The sequence below is a fragment of the Giraffa tippelskirchi genome, chromosome 5, assembly GCF_054371585.1.
Source record: "Giraffa tippelskirchi isolate mGirTip1 chromosome 5, T2T-mGirTip1v1.2.pri, whole genome shotgun sequence".
Taxonomy (NCBI): domain Eukaryota; kingdom Metazoa; phylum Chordata; class Mammalia; order Artiodactyla; family Giraffidae; genus Giraffa; species Giraffa tippelskirchi.
In genome coordinates this window covers 123,822,624-123,844,006 of record NC_137279.1, presented here as the reverse complement: position 1 = coordinate 123,844,006, position 21,383 = coordinate 123,822,624, and the positions used below count along the sequence as shown (strand labels likewise).

Genomic DNA, 21,383 nt, shown 5'->3' with positions numbered 1-21,383 from the left:
GCTGCCTTTTCTATGATTGGAAAGTTGATCAGCCCCTATTACCTGCTTCTGCAGATTAAGATGCACTTTCTATAGATATGTTAATATGATCAAAGACTAATTGCCCTACATGTATTTTATCTCCTTCTGGGGGCTTTGCTTGAACCCATTAAGTGATGATTTAATGAACTCTCAGCTGGAATTCTATTTCCCTCATTTCTGAATTCTTGGGAACCATCTCACAATTATACCAGAGTACTTACAAATGACACTAGAGTAGACATTACTGCAAATTAAAAAATGTGGATTGGCAAAATATCCATGCCCTTTCTTTCACTTACAATTAAGTCAGGTTTATTATTTTAAAATAATCTATTCAGAATTGTGCATAATTCTTAAACAACTTCAGTTTTTCAGAAGTGGGTGGTCTAAAAACCCCATTTCATTTTCTTATAAATAAATGGAAATATATGTGATTGTATACAATTTAGAAACTCCTGATTAAGAAGCTAATTAAGAATAACTTTTATAGAGAAGAATTCTGGCTCTAAGAAGGCACAAGAGATTTAACTAAAGGCCAGACTGTAGCAAATTTAATACCAAGGTCTCTCAATGGATTTCTTTAATTGTAATTATCTCTTCTTCAGCTGTTACAATATTTGGGCATCATCACAATTAAAAAATATTCGTTTTTGATAGCAATGGAAGAATCTTGATGGTGGTAACAATAAGAAAACTAAGGCTAAGTATAAAGCCTAATTCTTTCAGATTATGAAGTTCCATGTTCAAGATCATTAAGTAGAACTCCTCTATATAAACAGCTGTCATCAACTAACATGTTGACTTTCAGTCATTGTGTCTACAACAGTATTTTTTTTAATTTTTATTCTCTTTTTTCTTTTGGCTATGCTGGGTCTTTGTCGCTGTGAGGGCTTTACTCTAGTTGCAGCACGCAAGGGGCTACTCTCAAGTTGTGGTGCAAGGGCTTGTCATTGTGATGGCTTCTATGATTGGAAAGTTGACACTGCAACTTTCCAATTGCAAAGTATGGGATCTAGGGAGCCCAGGCTTCAGTAGCAGCAGTTCTCGGACTCTAGAGGCTCAACAGCTGTGGTGCTTGAGCTAGTTTTTCAGTGGCACGTGGGATCTCCTGGACCAGGGATCAAACCAGCATCTCCTGCATTAGCATACCACTGAGCCACTAGGGAAGCCCTGCAACAGCTTTTTATGCCAAAGTATAGACATTTGCCAGCTTTCCAGGTGGCCCTAGTGGGAAAGAACCTGCCTGCCAATGCAGGAGATGTAAGAGACTTGGGTTTGATTCCAGGGTTGGGAAATAAATGCAAACATCTATGCTAAGTCACTAATGGGGTCTCAAAGAGTTGAATATGACTGAAGCAACTTAGCACACATAGATGTTTGTATTTATTACATTTTTTCCACATTCTGTATAAAATTTGCTTTCCACGTTTTGATTGCCATTTACTAGTTTTCTTTAACATCGCTCAATCTTAAATTTTGTCCATAAAATAGAGTTTATAATATCTACTTCAAAGGTCATCATAAAATTGAATGGCATAAATTATATTAAAGATTGAGAATAGAATATTTTAGCTAATACTGCTAGTACTATCATTATCGCTACCACTAATATCACTGTCCCTACTTTTTATTTCATTTATATTGTAACACTACCTCAAAAATAATGTAGTAGCTATTTCCCCTTGTGTTTGCTTAATATTGTAAACCCTAAAACTCAAACATATTTTAACATCCTACCAATTTATTTTGGCAAATAGTCAAAACAGCTGCATTAAAAATCAATAATTTAAAAATACTTATAGCGTTCCTACTACATGCCAGGAACTATGCTAGACATTAATCAATGAGTAAGGCACACAGACTCTTCAGACTACAAGAGTTTTAACATCTGGTGGTGGAAACAAATACGCAGCCAGTCTACTATGGTACATGGAAATAAATGCTAAAATCTGATCTGGACATCCAGAGAGGGAACAGAAACATAATGGTGTGATGACTGGTGATGGTGAAGTGGCTTTATTTATCCACGGTAAAGAGTGAAGGTAGGGGACGGATCATTACAAGCAAAGAGAATTACATGAAGTAGGAAAAAAAGGACACGTAAGAACACAAATATGAAAATAGTGACAGTTCTGGGTTCAGGCAACAACAGGTCCAAAAATTGATTTTAAAAGATTGAGATGAGGTAAAACTGAAAGCATTTCAAATGTCTGCAGTACCTAATGTAATAAGTCACTAAAGACACAAGTTGTTAATAAATTATGAAAAGCCTCAGCTGTCTATTTTAAGGGATTTTTCCTGTATATCGAAGAAAATAGGGAGCTATTGAATGGGGGGGGCATCTAAATGAGAGAATGACGTGATGAGATCTAATTTTAGAAAGATCACTGTGTCTGTTGTTTGGCTAATAGGGCCAAGGAGACTGGTTAGGAGGCTAAGGGGTAGCCTAGTAACATGAAAGGAGGAGAACAGTGACCGTCACAAGTGAAGTCAAGAGAAATCTTTGGAGTTGACACAAGTAAAGCATATTACTTTATATGATATTACTTTACACATGATATTCAGCTTTTTAATATCCTCCTGCAGTCTCTGCTCCCTTTGTATCTATTGTGACTATAATTATGCATTTTACTGCTATTTACCCCATAATTCTTTCTCTCCCTCAAGTATTAAAAACAAAAATTCAGGAAAAAAACTACTTTGTTAAAAGAATATGTAAAGCATTACACCTTTTCTGAGAGTCTCTTAGTGGATGTTCCTTCCCTTACAAGTTTGTTTAGTTTTTTCATCACTGTCATGCTTTATGAGGAGGAGGCAATGGCACCCCACTCCAGTACTCTTGCCTGGAAAATCCCATGGATGGAGGAGCCTGGTAGGCTGCAGTCCATGGGGTCGCTACGAGTCAGACACGACTGAGTGACCCACTTTCACTTTTCACTTTCAAGCATTGGAGAAGGAAATGGCAACCCACTCCAGTGTTCTTGCCTGGAGAATCCCAGGGACGGGGGACCTGGTGGGCTGCCGTCTGTGGGGTCGCACAGAGTCGGACACGACTGAAGTGACTTAGCAGCAGCAGCAGCAGCAGCAGCATGCTTTATGAGAATACAAGAAGTAAATTACCATAAAATGGACGATCAGAAATAGGAAGAGAGGGACTTCCCTGGCAGTCCGGTGGTTAAGAATCCACCTTCCAATGCAGAGGATGCAAGTGCGATCTTTGGTGGGGGAACTAAGATCCTACATACCACGGGGCAAGTAAGCCTGCGCAGCACAACTAGAGAGCGCTCATGCCCCCAAAAGACCTAGTGTAGCCAAAAAAAATATATAAATAAATAAGGGAAGGGAAATAGGCTATTTTGAATCAAACGTTAAGGGTTTGATTCTTCAGTCACCTAGAACAGTGATACTCAGATTGGCTCTAGAATATAATCACCCAAAGAACTAAAACAAAAAGAAACAAATGCTTAGAATACTGTAATCATGAAAAACTTATTTAATTTACTCAGGAGCTGCTTACTGAGAGGATTCGTGCTATGGGGAAAAGGCATTTAGTACTTTAGGGCCTTTACAATGTACAGCAGTGGGTTTTGAGCATTGACTATCAAACCACATTTTAAAAACACATTTTCTATATAATGCAATATGTATGTGCAAGCACATACACCAAAAACAAATACACATAGGATGGAAAAACATTTTTCTCAAAATAATACTCACCCTAACAATGTGCAACACACTGATATTTTCTATTATTTTGTGCTCATTTTTAATAACAAAAAATGATGGCTGTCATCCATTATATTGATTTTAATACCAACCAAAGAAAGCCATCCAATACTTTGAAAAAAACCTTGTACAGAGGATGTTCTAACTTTATTTCTAAACACTGACAGTAACACACTGTGCCAGTGCTTTTATTTCAATAAAAAAAAAATACCAAAAATTTAGAGTCTTTGAAAAAATACCAATTATCTCAAAGATAATCCAGTTTGAATAAGACACAGAGCTTTATCTCACTTACTTTTATTTCACTTAGAAAAAACCAAACCTCTCACGGGTAAAGAGACATATTCTTTCAGTCTCACAATGCTCTATGTACAATGAGATAATTTCCTTAATGGATTCTGTTAGAATTTGGAAAAAAAACTAAAAATGAGCAACTTTTCACCAGCAATAGCACAAACAATATTAAAAATCAGGAAACTTCAGAATCTGAGATGGACTTATATGTTATGGACTTATGCACAGACTTATAAAGCTATCCTTCATAAGTCATATTTAATTAAAATGTAAGTTTTTATTTTTCTTTTAGACTAACAGAGAATGAGACATAGTTACAAACATAGGTCTAAAATATGGTATTCCCAACTACAGAAAGAGAAAATAATCCATTATCATTATAATCAACAGGTTAAGTGCTAAGTTCTAAGAGTTTCTTTCTTGGCTATTACCTGCTTACTGATTTCTCTCAATAAGGATTTTATGTGTCAAATACAAATAATGATGCACATCAATGGCAAGACTTCTATTTTTTTCCTCTCTATATATCTATCATCCTCCTTCTCTATAGAGCCAGAAGTTTAATGGAGCATTATGTCCACTCAGCTAAAGGCTGTATTTCCCTGCAACCTGTGCTACCAGGCATGTTTATATTACTAGGATATACACAATAAGATAAAAACAGAAGTAACACGTGCAGTTTCTGGGTCATAAATTTAAGAGGAAAGGAACTCCCTTCCTTATTTCCAATTTTTGTTAGCAGGAATGTGGAAAGACTGGCCACCTAAGAACCAAAGATGGGAGATACATGTTGAGGATGGTTCACACTGTTAAACTGAGAGAGGACTAAACATATATCTTGTTTAAGTCTTTATTATTTTTCTTTCTTAAAGTAGCCAAACCTATATCCTAAGTAATATAGAATTCCTGTTCCAAAATTTACTTCTCTATACTGAGTAAGAAAAGGTAGGTAAACAAAGTGAGTGAAGTCTAATTACAGCATAGAAGCATGGTAAATGAACAAAAGCATGTAAAGATGTGAGGCTGTCTAGGTAATAGGCTGTCAGATGGTAATAGAAAGGTCATAAATTCCCAACTTGGCAATCAAGAGTGTCAAGTAAGTACTTCCTGGAGAGCAAGGCTACTTGTCTTCTATACACAGAATTCCCCCCTCCTTTTTTTTTTTTTGACAAGATGAAACTTTCTTGTATGTATTTCATACAGAATACTGAAAGAGAACATAACTGCATTCTACACATCACTACACCAAAATGTCAAAAGATTCACTTCTCAGCATGAAAATGCACAGAAACATAAATATGAAAGGACTTCACATTATAAGTGCCTTATTCATACCTCAATGCAGAGTCAAATGGAGTTTTCTGAATGGGATGTAGCACTATCAAATAACATATGTAAGGGGACTTAATGGAATAAAAGAAAACTCTGAAGCATTCCTGATTCTTGAAGATGGAAGATATCACTTTATAACTGAAACCACTCAGAATGATAAAACATTCAATTCTTCCTAATTTTGTTATAATTTGCTTCTTGTGCAGTTAATTTGGAGATGTTTCAATGTATTAACTGTTTATTTGGCCCCTATCTCTTCAGTACGGAGATTCTTTGTGGACAAAGTTCATAGAAATACACGAAACTGTATTAGCATATACAATTTCATATCTTTTACATACAACTGCTATAGGAAACTACAATGGTGAATTTCAAATAGCTATTTGAAAACATTGCCAATGTTTCAGACCTATTGCCTAACTAAATTTTTCATTTATTATTAACTAAACATATTTTCCCTGGAAAAGGAAATGCCAACCCACTCCAGTATTCTTGCCTGGGAAATTCCACCAACAGAGGAGCCTAGTGGGGCTACAGTCCACCATGTCACAAAGAGTTGCACATGACTTAGCAACTCAACAACAACAAAACATATTATAATATGCATTTGGTGAGAGTAAAAGCAACTTAATGATTCAATTTTGCTGGTATTGGTAGAATATATGTGAAAAAATTACTTTCCCTATTTCTTTAAGCAAAATTCTCAGTACAAATGTAATGTTGAAAAATAAAGCCAAAGTCAAGGGTAATGCTGCTAAAAATGGAACCTAGGCAATATATTCCTATGTATTTTCTCTTTCCTGTTTTTATCTCACATGATTATTGTACTTAAATAACCTAGAGAAATACTGATGGCAATGGAAATCAAGTTTATGAAAGAAAGGAAGTTGAATAAAGACATTTAGGAGCTAGAAGGCAGTGAAATTTTTTTTCCTCTTCCTAATTTTTCACCTAAGTAAAGGGAGTGACAAGATGTTAAAAAGTTTTAAGACTTGCTATCAACTAACTAGTATGAGAACACATACCATCCTGATAAAAATTTAGTAAGCAAAAAAGCATTCCTGATGATTTTATTCTAGAAACATATGAAAAATGACAGCCTCCAAACAAATGTTATCTAGCATGTGATTACTTAAAGAGATGGAACAGTTTTTACCTCTGTGTAGGTTTACTACACACTCATATTCAAAGAAAGTGAACTAGAGAGGAGATAGAAAAACTAAAAGACCTGAGGATGCACCTACTCAGTTTATATGCCATTCACTGTTCATAATATGACCATTTAAGAGAATAAATACAAAGTTCACAAGACAAAGAATAAATTATAACAACAGTGTATTCTCTTTGGTCTCGGTATAGAGTAAGGGAAAGGGGAACATGTTAGAAAACTCAATCTCCCTGGGAGAGTTAAGCAAAATATGGAACCATAGGACACATTGATTGCCTTAGCAGTTATACACTATATAACATTCAGAACTGCGATCAAACATCTTTATAATTCAGCCAAATATGAAAAGTCTTTAGAAAATATCGAAAAAAAATAGAAAAAGAAAATGAGCCAATTCTATCTCTTAATATCAATTTAACTAATTTGTTTTATCATAAAGAGAAAGCTACAGCATCTAGATATTTCTAAGCCTGAATTCTGAGCTTCTTGGCATGACCTGAAAACACTTTGCATCTTAGATGTTTACTGGTGATGAGAATATGGTGAGAGAATGGAAAGATTAAGACTGTCTTGTCCAAGTCAATCTATAATGAGGTGAGGCAGTGCAACTCATTATAAAACAGAAAATTTTCCTTGGCCATTCATTTCTATCTGCTCTTTTCTAAAGACACAGCTTCTACCATAAAAACATCTGAAGGTAGTTATTCTTCTGAATACTGTCAGGAAGTAAAAAAAAAATTATAAAGAAAAATATTTGAAAATAAGCTACTCACCTATCCCAATGAAAGCAGCTTTGTACCCTTCTTCTTTCAAAGTACTAAGAGTAATGTCATTCACTGACAGGCTTTTACCACAAATTATCTGTAAAGAAAGATTTTGGTAATTAGATTTTGGCATTTGAATAATTAAAATCTTAATCTTTAATATAAAAAATAACCTAGCTCAGTATACACATGCATAATTCCATATATATATATATGGAATTATGGATATATAATATTATGGATATATATATTATGGATATATATGGATATATATATATATCCAGAGAAGGCAATGGCAATCTAGTCCAGGACTCTTGACTGGAAAATTCCATGGACAGGGGAGCCTGGCGGGCTGCCATATATGGGGTCGCAGAGTCGGACACAACTGAAGAGACTTAGCAGCAGCATATATATGAAAATATTTTGTCTTTTAGTATATAGGCTTACATATACAAAATAGTATATAAATAGAACACTAACATATTCTACTTAATGGCTAAATGCATTTTTGCCTTTTCATTAAGTGGCAGAAAAAAATTTAGCAATTTAAAATCAAGTCAATAAATTTTCACAGCTTTCTTAGTATGTTCAAGGCACTATGTGGGGTATTTTAAAGAGTAAAATGATAAATAAGAGCTTCAGCCCAATGTACAGTCAAGATCTGTGCAGAAGATGTACAGAAATAAGTATAACAAACAACAGAGTGTGATCAGCATTATGTCTCAAGAATTCAGGGGATAGAGAGATTCATTTTGGCTGAGGTCATACATATAAGAAAAAAGGGAGGTAGTGGGATTTCAAGAAAGCCTTTTTTTTTAACTGAAGTATAGTTGATTTACAATATTTTGTTTGTTTCAGATGTACAGCAAAGTGAATTGGTTAAACATATATGTGTGTATATCTATATTCTTTTTAAAAGTTATTTTCCATTGTATTTTATTGTAAGACTCTGAATATAGTTCCCAGGCAATAACTCCCTTTTAAAAAATCGATAGGATTTTGATAATGGACACTGTCCAGGGAAGATGAATAAAGTCAGGAGTCACAGGGTGGACACTCTTATTAAAAGTCACAATACTTTGCTCAATTCCCAGACATGAGCCAATTTTCAGATCTTGAACTTGCTGACTGAAAAGATGGTCAGTTCGTGTAGAAAGAAACACCCTGCAACATCCTGGCCAGTAAATACTATAATGATTCCTCTACTTCTTCAAAGGGAATTATGGCTATTTACCCAGGTGACTGTATGTACACTGGGGAAGGGGGGATAATCACACATTTTCAAGGACGCTGGAAAAGGCTCTTCAATGACTTGATACCTGAGGAGTGGGGACCTACAGAGACAGGGTGAAAAATAAGCCTAGATAAAGTTCACAGTGGGCCTAAGTGGAGCACAGCTCCAGGTGTTACAGCAGGTAAGTAGCTAGGTATGAGCAGAGAAATGGGGGCAAGGGCCTAAACCACCCTTCCTATAAGCAGCAGGAGTCCATAGATAGACAAAGGACAGTAGGAGCCTTCAGACTGATAGGAAACCATACATTTGGGGTGATAAGAGTCTGAGCAGCAAGCAAAGAAGGGTAGGGAAAAGGGTGAATCTCCTGAATCCAGATGCAACCTTTTGCTCCTTGTGCCCTCATTACCATAAGATTAGTGTAATAGATAAGAATTAATGATTGTATAAGGACACCATGAGGCCATGACACTTCTAACTCAAAGTAAATGGCGACAAAAATCCCTCCTTCCCCAGTGAATAGTCCACCCCTTCATTTGTAGGCCCCTCATAAGTGGCTTGCCAAAGAAACCCGGGTGACAGCTCTTGGGGTGCCTGTTCACTCTCCCTCTGAGAGCGTATCCTTGCTGAAATAAACTTTCACTTCACTTTCTTAACCTCTCTGCTTCATCTCTGAATTCTTTCGCAATGAAGAAAGAACCTCAAATTCACTGGCAACCCAGGTAGTGGTTATCCCCAAGCCTCTAGGTGTGTAACCAAAATGTTAAATGTGTCAGTAGAAGAAGCAACCCCCACAATGGGTCTCTGGTCTGCAAAGTAAGAGCTATTATAGCTGCAATAGTTGGGAAGGCCAGAAAACTTCTGAAACCCTGGTCAAGAGACTAAATCAAACACAATATCATAGTCTAGAGTGAGTGGAATAGCGAGAGATGGTGGTGGTCTATGTTCTACTTTTGTTTCATTCCCCAGTCTGGCCCTGCTGAGACTAGATGATTCCTGAGAATGACTGTAAACTACTGCAGGTTTGACCAAAGTGTAGTCCTGACTGCGGTGTCTATGGCAAATATTGTATTACTGCAGATTAGTTAAGCCCAGGTACACTGCACGTGGCCATTGATTTGGTGAATGTGTACTTTTCCTCCTGTTGCTGTGGAAAAGGGATTAGAAACAGTTCACATTCATGGGAGAAATATAAGAATATTCAGTTACTGGTTTGCCTCAAGAATATATGTCAATTCTCTTCTATAATAATATACATAATCTGAAACAATCTGGCCATACCATAGCATATCATTGTGATACCTTACATTGAAAACATCATGCAGACTGGCCAACATAAGCAAGGAGTAGCTGGTATCCTGGAGACTTTAAGAAGCATACCATCCAGAGGGCAGAAGATCAACCTCATGAAGATCAGGGACTAGGCACTTCAATGAGATCTACTTGTCAGCTATTTGCCAGTATATACTTCTAAAAGAAAAGAATTTACTGCAATTTTGCACTCATTTACCATTATTAAATAAGGAAGCACAATGTCTGGTAGGTTGCTTTGAGTTTTGAAGGCAATATGTTTCTAAAAACAAAAGTCTCTAAACTGATTCATAGTGGAAGAACAAAGTTTATCCATTAAAAAATAATTGCACCTAACCTGCATAGAGTACTTACCTAAGTGCAAAACTCTCTTCTAAATACTGCAAAGAGGACTTTTTTCATCCTCACAATAGTGTTATGAAGTGGGATCATCAGTGAACTAAAACGGATGGGAATGGGTGGATTTAAGATGATCGCTGTATCTACTACTGTGGGCAAGAATCCCTTAGAAGAAATGGAGTGGCCCTCATAGTCAACAAGAGTCTGAAATGCAGTATTTGGGTCCAATCTCAAAAATGACAGAATGATCTTCATTTTACAAATGATGATACTAAGGGACAAAAAAGCTTTGACAACCTTTACCAAAGTCAAATATGTAGTTTAATTGCAGAATCAGCACATATAGCAGCTACTACTGAAAATCTGGAGTGTAAAGTGCAAAGCAAAGAATAGAAAGAGAAAGTAAGGGGACTTGGAATATAACACAGAGGGCACTTTGTTTTTTTTTACTAAAATACTAGTTCTAATTTTATTATCAGATTGAGTAGCCACTTGAAAGTTTACAAGCAGGGGACAACCAAGGTGAGATTAGTAACTGATAATTCAGAACTCTGGAATACATCAAATACCATGAAATAAACTGGACAATTAAACACATATTATTAAAACTATTTAATACCAAGTATCTAATAGCAGGTATTACTATTAGAGTTAGTGGAATTAGATGCTATTAAAAGTATTGAATAATGAATCTTTAGAATTGCAATTTACTTTTCAAAGAGTAGACTTTTTATTAAACTATTTCTGATCAGAAAGAATGATAAAAGTTCTAGTGCTTATTTTTTTAATGATCTCAATCACAATATATAATGAAGGTTAGAGATAAAAGAAAAGTACAGGTCCAAATATTCTAAATAAAATTTTATTAATCTGAGTAAGTATACAGTTTCTAAAGCTGAGCAGTGGAATGCCCTTCCAATGGGTTTATCAATGGAACTGATGGTCATAATACTTGACTTTAGGTTTGGTTTATTAATTGTCTCAGCAAAAAAAAAAAATTCAAGAAAGACCCCCCTCTCTGAGGTGGTATTTGTGTGCCTGTGTGTGTGTGTTTGTGTGTATGTGTGTGTGTAGTTTCGTAGGGGTATTATGTGATTTATCAAAGGGGAATGAAAATACCCCAAATTTTCCACCCCAATAGAGTGAACATGCCCCTGAATATGTAACATACAAGAAGGATGCACAAACATTTTGCATTTCTCAGTCTGTTTCCACCCTAGCAGGTATAGTGTGCAACTGAGGAAGCAAAAAAGTTAAACTATACTTTTGTGTATAGAAAACTACAAAGATAAATAGCGTAACTCCCAGTGTTAATTTACTGGGACTAGGACAATTAAGACTTTACTTACTGTGAATAGACATGGAAAAGGTGGGGGGGGGGGATAACCATCATTGGGAAGTAAGTAGCCTCATTGTGCAAATGAGAACAAAGCAATAATAATTAGTGGGGTGACAAGCACAAGAACTCTTCCCTGTCTATGCAGGGGAATATGGTCAAATTTCCCTTTTCTAAAAGCCTCAAAGCCTCAAATATTTGCCATTAAATCAATAACTTATTCTCAGGAAGAGCAAGGAGACACATTCTCCAACAAAAAGTTAAAATTTTGCTTGTATTATATCTCGGGAAATTGGATCAAGATGTGTAAAACTTAACTAAGATTAGTATTATATGACAACTACAGAGATCAAAATCGTTCTGTGGCTGATATAACTGGGTAGTCAAACTGGGTAGTAAAAACAACGTATTTGATGTGGAATTCTTTTTGAAATGAACTATGTGATACCTGTTATTTATAAAAAACACAGATAACAATGTACACGCTCTTCACATTTTTCTGATATAAAATTTGGCTAAACAGACCAAGTATTTCCAGAATCTCTAACATATAAAATAAGATAAAATAATTTAAAAAATAAATTCAGCTCTCTTTGGACACAAAATTATTGTGTTGGCTATTAATGCATATGGTCCTCACCTTCCAGTAGAGATAAAACATGACTTTATATTAATTTTCAGTAACAAGCTATAATGATGGAAAATGTTTGCTTCAAATAAATACAGTGACAAATAAGATGATGTAGAGAATTTATCAAGAGGTATATAGACATTTTTACTCAAATTATGAAAACAACTTCTTACAAATTTAGTTTAATCAAAATAGAATTCTATCAAAATATTGAGAAATGAAAAATATACATATTTTATACATATTTAGAAAAATTAAAATCTTTATGCAGATTTACATTTTTAGCATTTAAAAAATCAGTAGAAATATTATAAAGACAACAAAAGGAGAATATTTATATCTACCTAAATTCTGAATTGCAAGGCAAACAAAAAAAGAGCATTCAATCAAAAAGATCAGTAACATTTTCAGACACAATTACAACAGAAGACTTTGCTAAAGTCCACTTAGGGTGAAATAATTGACAGTGTTTTATAATGACCTTTTATTTTAAAATAAAGAGCTTTATAAAAATGTAACAGCTTAGAGGCTATTTCTTCCAAAGAATATTTCTTTATTACACTAGGAATGATCTTTTGATATGTGATTAGTTGAGAGTATACTTGACAAGTTAAACATCCTATATCCTGCTGATAGTAAAGTAAAAAAAAAAAAAAGTGAATTCTATCACAAGAATACAGAAGCACATAAAAATATTATCCTAAAAGCTGTTTTAAAGGGGAAAAATAAAACTGAAATAATAATGCCAAAGAAAACACGTGAATGCTGATAAGGGTTTATTTAAGAGAAATTATCAACTTTTAATGGTTTACTTATTCAACCTAGAAAGATAAAAATTAAATAGGTATGCAATTCAAAAGGTTAAGAAAGAATAACAAATAAGGGTAAGGATAGCAGGGGGAAAAAATAAAGATAGAGTCAGCAATTAGTGAAGAAGGAAACATAAAAATCTGAGACTTGTTCTTTTCAAAGAATATATTAACTAGAGGAACCATTATCTAGTCATATCAAAAAAAGTTAACACACAATATATAAGTATTAAAATGTAAAAGCAAACACCATCACAGGTACAGATGAGGTATTTTTACTGTATACTGAAATAGTATGGTAAATCTATGCTAATTAATTCGAAGTCTCAATGAAACAGAAATTTTATCTAGAAAAATATATATTGACCAAATTAGCATGAGAATAAAATAGATGGAAAGACTATGGAAAAGGTTTTTCAAAAGTCAATATTCTCTTTCTTACAAAACACTTTGAGATATCATAAGGATAAAAATTTCAAATTTAGCAAAAACATAAGAATCAAAATAATATTCTTACCAATAATAAAATAATGAAATGCTTAGAAGTTAATTTTTATAAAGTTAGCATAACTCTATAACCAAAATCTATAGAATAACTCCAAATCACAAATATACAAAAAATTAAACAAAATGAAGACTTTCAGTAGCTCTGAACTCTACAAAGAAAGCCACAGAATCTGACTATTCTCTGTTGTATTACCAATTTTAATATTCAGTGCATAAATAAGTGAATGCAAAAGAAAATTTTTTTAAAACTTGTAAAACAAATCTAGTTCTAGATGTACAGATATAATAAAACATGATGCAAAATATATATTTCAGAAATGCAAAAATGAATATAACTCAATGTAAATCAGCAATTAAAATTTTTAATACCCTTTCTTCATTAAAATAAAAAATAACTACAGAAATGTTACTATTATATTAATAAATCTAGAAAAATAAAATATTTATTCAGTATGATAAAAATGTTATTTCACAGGTCTGAAAAGATGCCATGTATTATCACATTTACAACATATTAGAGATTCCAGACAATGAAACAGTGGAAGAAAAAAGTATATATATACATATATATAATATACTTACAAACATACATACAATGTACAAATAGAGTTTCATCATGACACAATTTTTATTGGAATAATTCAGTTTAAAATAAATAAGAACTAATCTATCAGCTATTAGATATGCAATAAGTTGAAATTACTCAATAAGAAATTTAGAAGAACATAGTTGGGAGGGAAGATAATTAATTATGCTAAGTTTAGATATGATGAATGTATGTTATTTTTATGATAAATATGCTCATTAAACTACTAAGACTACAGAACTTGAGTTCAAAAGAAAGATGGTACTAGAAGAATCCTGAGTACATAATTTGGCCAAAGTAAATTGTTAATAATTTTATCAAATAATTGAAACAAATCTAATAGAGAAAAAAAAACAGGTAATATCCAAGATAATGCTAGAACATGAAAGCTAAAAATACATACATACATATATAGATAGCGTACACATACATGCACAGTTACATACATATATATAAGAATATATCACACGCCACCCAAAGGAACCAAAGTGAATAAATCCAGAGAGAAATCCACTTCATTGCCAGTAAATTATTGTTGACTTTAAAATATACAGTGTTAGTTGAGAGCTAAAAACATGAGGCATGTTATAAGAAGAATGTGGTGATGAGGAAAAGGTGGTAACAAGACCATTTTTAAAAAGATATATCCTTTCATGGGTAAGTTTGATAAGTCATAAAAGATGAAAGTATTTCATCAATGGATGTCAGTCCTCAAAGCTGAAAAAGAATCTTGTTACTGTCTTTCTTCAGAATTGTACATAGAATTTATTGTTTACAAAGCAAGTTTGAATACTTTATTTCCTTCACATTTTAAAACAACCCGAGTGATGGACAAGATAGTATCAACCTCTTCAATCCAAGTTCTAATTATTTCTTGATAATATAATAAATCCATAGGGTTTAAAATTCAAATGTACAAAATGATGATAAATGACTTCCTACACCTTCCCAAGGGCAATCTATACTACTGGATTATTACACATGTCCAGAGCACATATATTTTCAGGCCTATATAAGCAGATATGTTTATAAAAGTGGTAATAGTATATTTTTCCCTTTGAACAAATATTGACCAAGGTGAAGGACATTAAGTGACTTCATCAAGGTTATCTGACTATAAAATTAGGAAGGGGCAAAACTGTAGCTGAAATGTACATTTCCTGGCACTCAGTGCACTGACTACTACCATGTCACTTCGTTTTGATGAGTCTCCTAGTAAGAGTAATGGGTAGGCCCTACTTTATGCAACATATCCAGTATGGTAGAAACTGAATGAATTTTATAATTATTTATAGGATGAATTTAGATGTGTCTTAAATTAGTTTTTGATTTACCTTCAATTTCAACTATCAACTAATATATTACTTTGAGGTCTCAATAATCGTTTCCTTACTTAATGAGATTTAGGTAAGAACTTGCATTCAAAATGAAAGACATTTAAAGAACGTTTCAGGATATATTTATATGAAGCAAGTAATCACCCTTAAATCTATTTCAAACATTATTTTGAACAGTTTTCATAAAGATGTATACATTTGTATTTCATATTTGCTAGAAGATTTTTTATTTGGTGATTATATACACATTTCATCACCTAACCAATGCCAAATAAAATTAATTATAAGTATAAAAACACAAAATACTGTTATGAACTTTTTTCTTTTATTAGTTATTTTAATTTGTATTTCTAAATGCAAGAATCATGAATAGTTTGCTAACTACTTTTCAAAACAGTTTTTTATATGTACTTAAAAGAATGTATTGTGTAATTTATAATACTCTGTTAATCTATTATTTTATATCTGTCATGGAAAGGTAAAAGTTTTAAAACAAAAATAGCAACAAATTAGGTGAAGAGCCAGAATATATTCTTAAATATAATACAAAAGAATGTAAATATCTAAAGCTATATCTAAAAGTAAAATGTACTGATTTTTGATCATGTTTAAAAGAACAACACAATCTTTATTTCACAAAACAATTAAAAACAAAAATTAAAAATACAAAACAATTAAAAATACAGAACTGTTGCTTTCTATCTTGCTGAATTGCTGTTTATATTGAAAAAGGATTATCACGTTAACACTATTGACATTATGCATATAGTAGATAAAATAAACCTCTGTAAGAAATTTTGTCCCAAATTGTGTAATACAAATGTTTCAGAGTTCACATAACTTCCACACACACACAAAAAAAATGTGATTAAAGAAACCAAATCCTTCTATTAGCTGCACTGAACCCCTAAAGCAATTTAGGAATTTGTTTCTTACAGACAATTAATCACATGCAGGCGTACCAGATGAGAACTATTGATTGCCCTTTTCCAGGCTAGTGGCATTCAGACAGTAGACAGACAAATGCCCTAAGCAAGGAGAAGCATCTTTCTGCTTCTGCCTGTTGTAGCTTTTAATTGTTCTTTCCTAAAGTGTGTGACATTTTGCTGTTAATCTTCAATATAGAGCTTACTCTTTTCTTTTAAAGCAATATACAAATGTTATGTTTTTCACTTACCTTTACACCAAGGTCCTTCATAAGCTCAATCTCAAAATTTACTACATCATATGGTAGCCGGAACTGAGGGATTTCAGAAGTACTAAAAAAAAGAGAGAGACATTTGTGGAAAAATCAGCAGTTTAAAAAATGCAACACAGTTACTGATCAGTATTAAAGGAATAAGTATTTCTTCTAAGGGTATTTTCATAATGTATAAGATGCGTGTTAGGAAATATACATTTTCATATTCATGACAAAATATGAATGGGTTATTACAAAAACAGTAGAAATTAATGTAAAAATAAAAACAATGAAAAACAAAAGATGAGTAGAGAATTCATCAAAAGCAATTCTTATACATTTAAGTTTATCACAATATTTAGTCGATCTATTTACTAGCAATTCCATAAATGTCTAAAGAGAAGAAAATCTTAAAACAGAAAAAAATATTTGAAAGTATAGTTTTTGATATGTACATCATATATACATATGTATTCAAGAAATATATAGAAAAGTTTATATATTTTCTATATAATTATAGAATATGTATGTATGCATGTGTGATATGCATACTAAAAACTGTATATTTTTATATAGGAAAAACTATATTGCAAAGCAAAAGAGTTTCAGAAAAACATACTTCTGCTTCATCGATTAAGCTAAAGTCTTTGACTGTGTGGGTCTCACAACAAACTGTGGAAAATTTTTAAAGAGATGGGAATACCAGACCACCTGACCTGCCTCCTGAGAAACCTGCATGCAGGTCAAGAAGTAAGAGTTAGAAACAGATATGGAACAATGAACTGGTTCAAAATTGAGAAAGGGGTATGTCAAGGCTATATAATGCCACCCTGCTTATTTCACATATATGCAGAGTATATCATGTGAAATGCTGGGCTGGATGAAGCTCAAGCTGGGATCAAGATTGCCAGGAGAAATATCAATAACCTCAGATATGCAGATGACACCACCCTTATGGCAGAAAGCAAAGAGGAACTAAAGAGCCTCTTGATGAAGGTGAAAGAGGAGAGTGAAAAAGCTGACTTAAAAACAACTTTCAAAAAACTAAGATCATGTCATCTGGTCCCATCATTCATGGCAAATAGATGGGGAAACAATGGAAACAGTGACAGACTTTATTTTCTTGGGCTCCAAAATCATTACAGACAGTGACTGTATCCATGAAATTAAAGGACACTTGCTCCTTGGAAGATAAGCTATGACAAACCTAGACAGCGTATCAAAAAGCAGAGACATCACTTTGATGACAAAGGTCTGTATAGTCAATGCTGGCTTTTCCAGTAGTCATGTATGGATCTGAGAGTTGGATCTGAGAGCTGGACTATAAAATGTTTTTTTAAACATTTTTTTTTGAACTGTGGTGTTAGAGAAGACTCTTGAGAGTCCCTTGGACAGTAAGGAGATCCAACTAGTCAATCCTAAAGGAAATCAACCCTAAATATTCATTGGAAGGACGGATGCTGAAGCTGAAGCACCAATACGTTGGCTGCCTGATAAGAAGATTTGACTCACTGGAAAAGACCCTGATTCTGGGAAAGACGGAGAACAGGAGGAGAAGGGGCGACAGAGGATGAGATGGTTGGATGGAATTATCAACTCAATGGACCTGAGTTTGAGCAAACTCCAGGAGATAGTGAAGGACACGGAAGCCTAGCATGCTGAAGTCCATGGGGTCTCAAAGAGCCAGACATGACTGAGCAACTTAAAGTAAACAACCCACTATCAGAATATACGCTTCCATGAGAAGAGGCACTTTGCTTTATTCACCTTTGTAACTCTAGGGCCTAAGGTAATGACCAGCACATAATAGGAGATGAATAAATAAAAAATGAAGGAAGGAAGGAAGGAAAATCAGGAGAGAGGGAGATTACCTCAAGACTGCACATTGAGAAAGGTGATATGACGATAGAAGATGGAATTTATTTAGAGCAGTTACATCTCAAGTTTATTGTATTTATAAAGACAAGCTTTTATTCTATATGTTCTCTTTTAACAAGAAAGTTTCAAAAGAAACTTTCCTTGTGGCCACAAATCTTTTAGTACAGTCAGTCAGTGTAGTGCTCAGATATCCTGAAAAAAAAAATCATTCTTGTATGTTCATGCTTCTTTCATCTAAATGGAATTAATTAAAAACAACCTCCTTCCCTTATTTTTAAAGTACAATTCTCATACTCTGAAAAAACTTTGCTTTAGTTTATTGTGATACAGGTACCACACTTTAAATTTGTGTTACATCACACATGTTCTCAAAATACTTTCTATGAACAAAACTAATTCACCTAAACACTATTTATTTATTGTCAGTCAACATGAAATGCAATAGACATAGTGAAAACATAACATCTAAAATAGCTAAGGCAAAGGACATTATTATTCTAATTACACTATCTAACAAAAAGTTTAATTCATATATATTAATTTTATAATAGAAAAATCAGAAAGTATACATATATATACATATACATTTGTATGTAACACAACATTCATATAACTTTGTTATCATAATATCAAGTCCTTTAAACTTTTACAACTCACATATTGGTGGGGGAAAAGCCACAATTCAAGGAAAGCAAAACTACTGACTATTTTACAAATTTGTTGACACCATCGTGACACCATACAATAGGGATTAAGTCCTGGATAATTTTTACCCAACTTAGTGATGTTTTAAAAATTGGTTGTGATGCTTGTTCACCAGGTTTAAAAGATTCTTTTTGGATGCAAAGGAAAAGGAAAGATAAAACTTGACATCACCTCTTTAAGCAATTGATTTCAAATACAAAGCTAATTTAATCTTTTTTAGCCACTTTGAAGATACAAGAGAATGAGAGGCATCTGTAAGTGAGAAAATAAATTAGTAGAAAAGTATTGCCATGTGATTCTGGCTAAATTCCAGTGTCAGTTTTTATAATCCTGCAGCAGTGACACAATGCTGCTACCATGGGATGATCCAAAGGAGACTGATTAAACACTTCATATTGTTCCTGGACTGCAAGGAGATCAAACCCGTCAACCCTAAAGGAAATCAGTTCTGAATATTCATTGGAAGGACTGATGCTGAAGCTGAAGCTCCAGTATTTTGGCCACCTGATATGCAGAACTGACTCACTGGAAAAGACCCTTATGCTTGGAAATATGGAAGGCAGGAGAAGGGGACAAGAGAGGATGAGATGGCTGGATGGCATCCCCGACCTGATGGACATGAGTTTGAGCAAGCTCCAGGAGATGGTGATGGACAGGAAAGCCTGGTGTGCTGCAGTCCATGGGTTGCAAAGAGTCGGACAGAGTCCATGGGGTTGCAAAGAGTCAGACACAACTGAACTGAACTGACCTGATTGTCCCTGGATACTGGGAAGATTCAAAGGCAAAGGAAACAAAGTAAATCAGAAAAGATTTTTTTTAAACATGCTTGGTCATTAACCCAGGGGAATCGTCCCACTGAATATGTTTAGGAAATACATAGAAACACAAGTTTCATGTCAATTTATACGATTTAGAAGTGCATATCCTGCATTTGAGTTAAAAAATAGAGATGTTAACAACCACAAAAATCTTCTACAAAAATTGTCAACACAATAATTCACAAACAGGGATTGTTCCTTTTCAAGCTTCTTGTGCAAAAGCAATTAAAGTGTAAAAAGATTATTTCTAGTCTATACAGCTACCCAACAATTAAGTTCCTATTTTTTAAACTAGCTCACATATTCGTTGACGTGTATATCTAAAAAAAAGTACAGTGTTTATACACATGTTGCTAATAGAATATGTTTTTCTTAATTAATGAAGCTGTGATAAAATGCCATTAAAAATAAAAGCCTAAATAATTCCAGCAAAATAATATGTTAGGTATTTTACCTTCCAGGAAAAAAATTTACAAAGTATGTGTGGTACATTAAAACTCAAAGTAATGAAACATCAATACAGAAAAATAATTACTTCTGGGCTATCAGGATATTTATTTTTCAGTTTAAGCTTCATATCCTCTCTAAAGGATTTTTTGTACTATGCGATATTTTTGCTTGATGATTTAGTCTAATAGTTTTATATTAATAATAGCTTACTTGGAGTTCAGCATATTGTCATTGTACCAATATTGATATTTATATATCTATTAATACATATTTACAGGTGCCATAAAATGTAAAAACAACATAAATTTTAGTCACAACTTGATTTAACTTATTCTCTGATTATTAAATATGAAAAATCTGTTGCTTAAAAAATAGTTCAGTAGCCATCAACATTTAAATGCTAAGTAAAGCAACAGATATGTCAACTGGATATATTTTTATAATCAATGAGTTTCTGATGCAAAATGACACACTTAGGGAAAAAAAATAAACTGAGTAATATTATCAAATTATCATGCAAATTCTTTCTTATTTTTACATCAAATGTTTTAAGGAATATCCAGTCCCTGCTTAAAATAAATTTTATCTTTTATGATCCTAAATAAAATACATATCCACTATAAAGTCCCATTTACTTTATAATTTTTAGGATTATTTTCCATTATAGGATATTACATGATATTGAATTAAGTTCCCTGTGCTACACAGTAAATCATTGTTGCTTATCTATTTTAGATAGAGTAGTTTGTATCTGTTAACCCCAAGCTCCTAATTTCTCTCTCTCACCCTCCTTTTCCCCTGTGGTAATCAGAAATTTGTATTCTATGTGAGTCTTGGTTCATAAATAAGTTTATTTAAATTATTTTTAGGTTTCACATTTAAGTGATATCGTGTAATATTTCTCTTTTTCTGTCTGACTTACTTCACTTAGTGTGATAATCTTTAGGTCCAACCAAGTTA

General features: G+C 33.3%; 1 protein-coding gene across 4 annotated transcripts in view; it reads right to left on the bottom strand.

Moving 5' to 3' along the window:
- The window catches only part of DPYD (dihydropyrimidine dehydrogenase), a 913,720-nt gene that overhangs the window by 636,133 nt on the left and 256,204 nt on the right, over positions 1–21,383 (bottom strand). For all 4 annotated transcript variants that reach the window (XR_014054766.1, XR_014054765.1, XM_081493632.1 and 1 more), the window contains exons 7-8: positions 16,570–16,651; positions 7,315–7,402 (exon numbers count right to left, since the gene is read on the bottom strand). Coding sequence is in view for 2 of the 4 variants with exons in the window: in XM_081493632.1 (XP_081349758.1) it covers positions 7,315–7,402; positions 16,570–16,651 (170 nt within the window). In the remaining 2 variants the exon portion in view is untranslated. The remainder of the gene's footprint in view (positions 1–7,314; positions 7,403–16,569; positions 16,652–21,383) is intronic.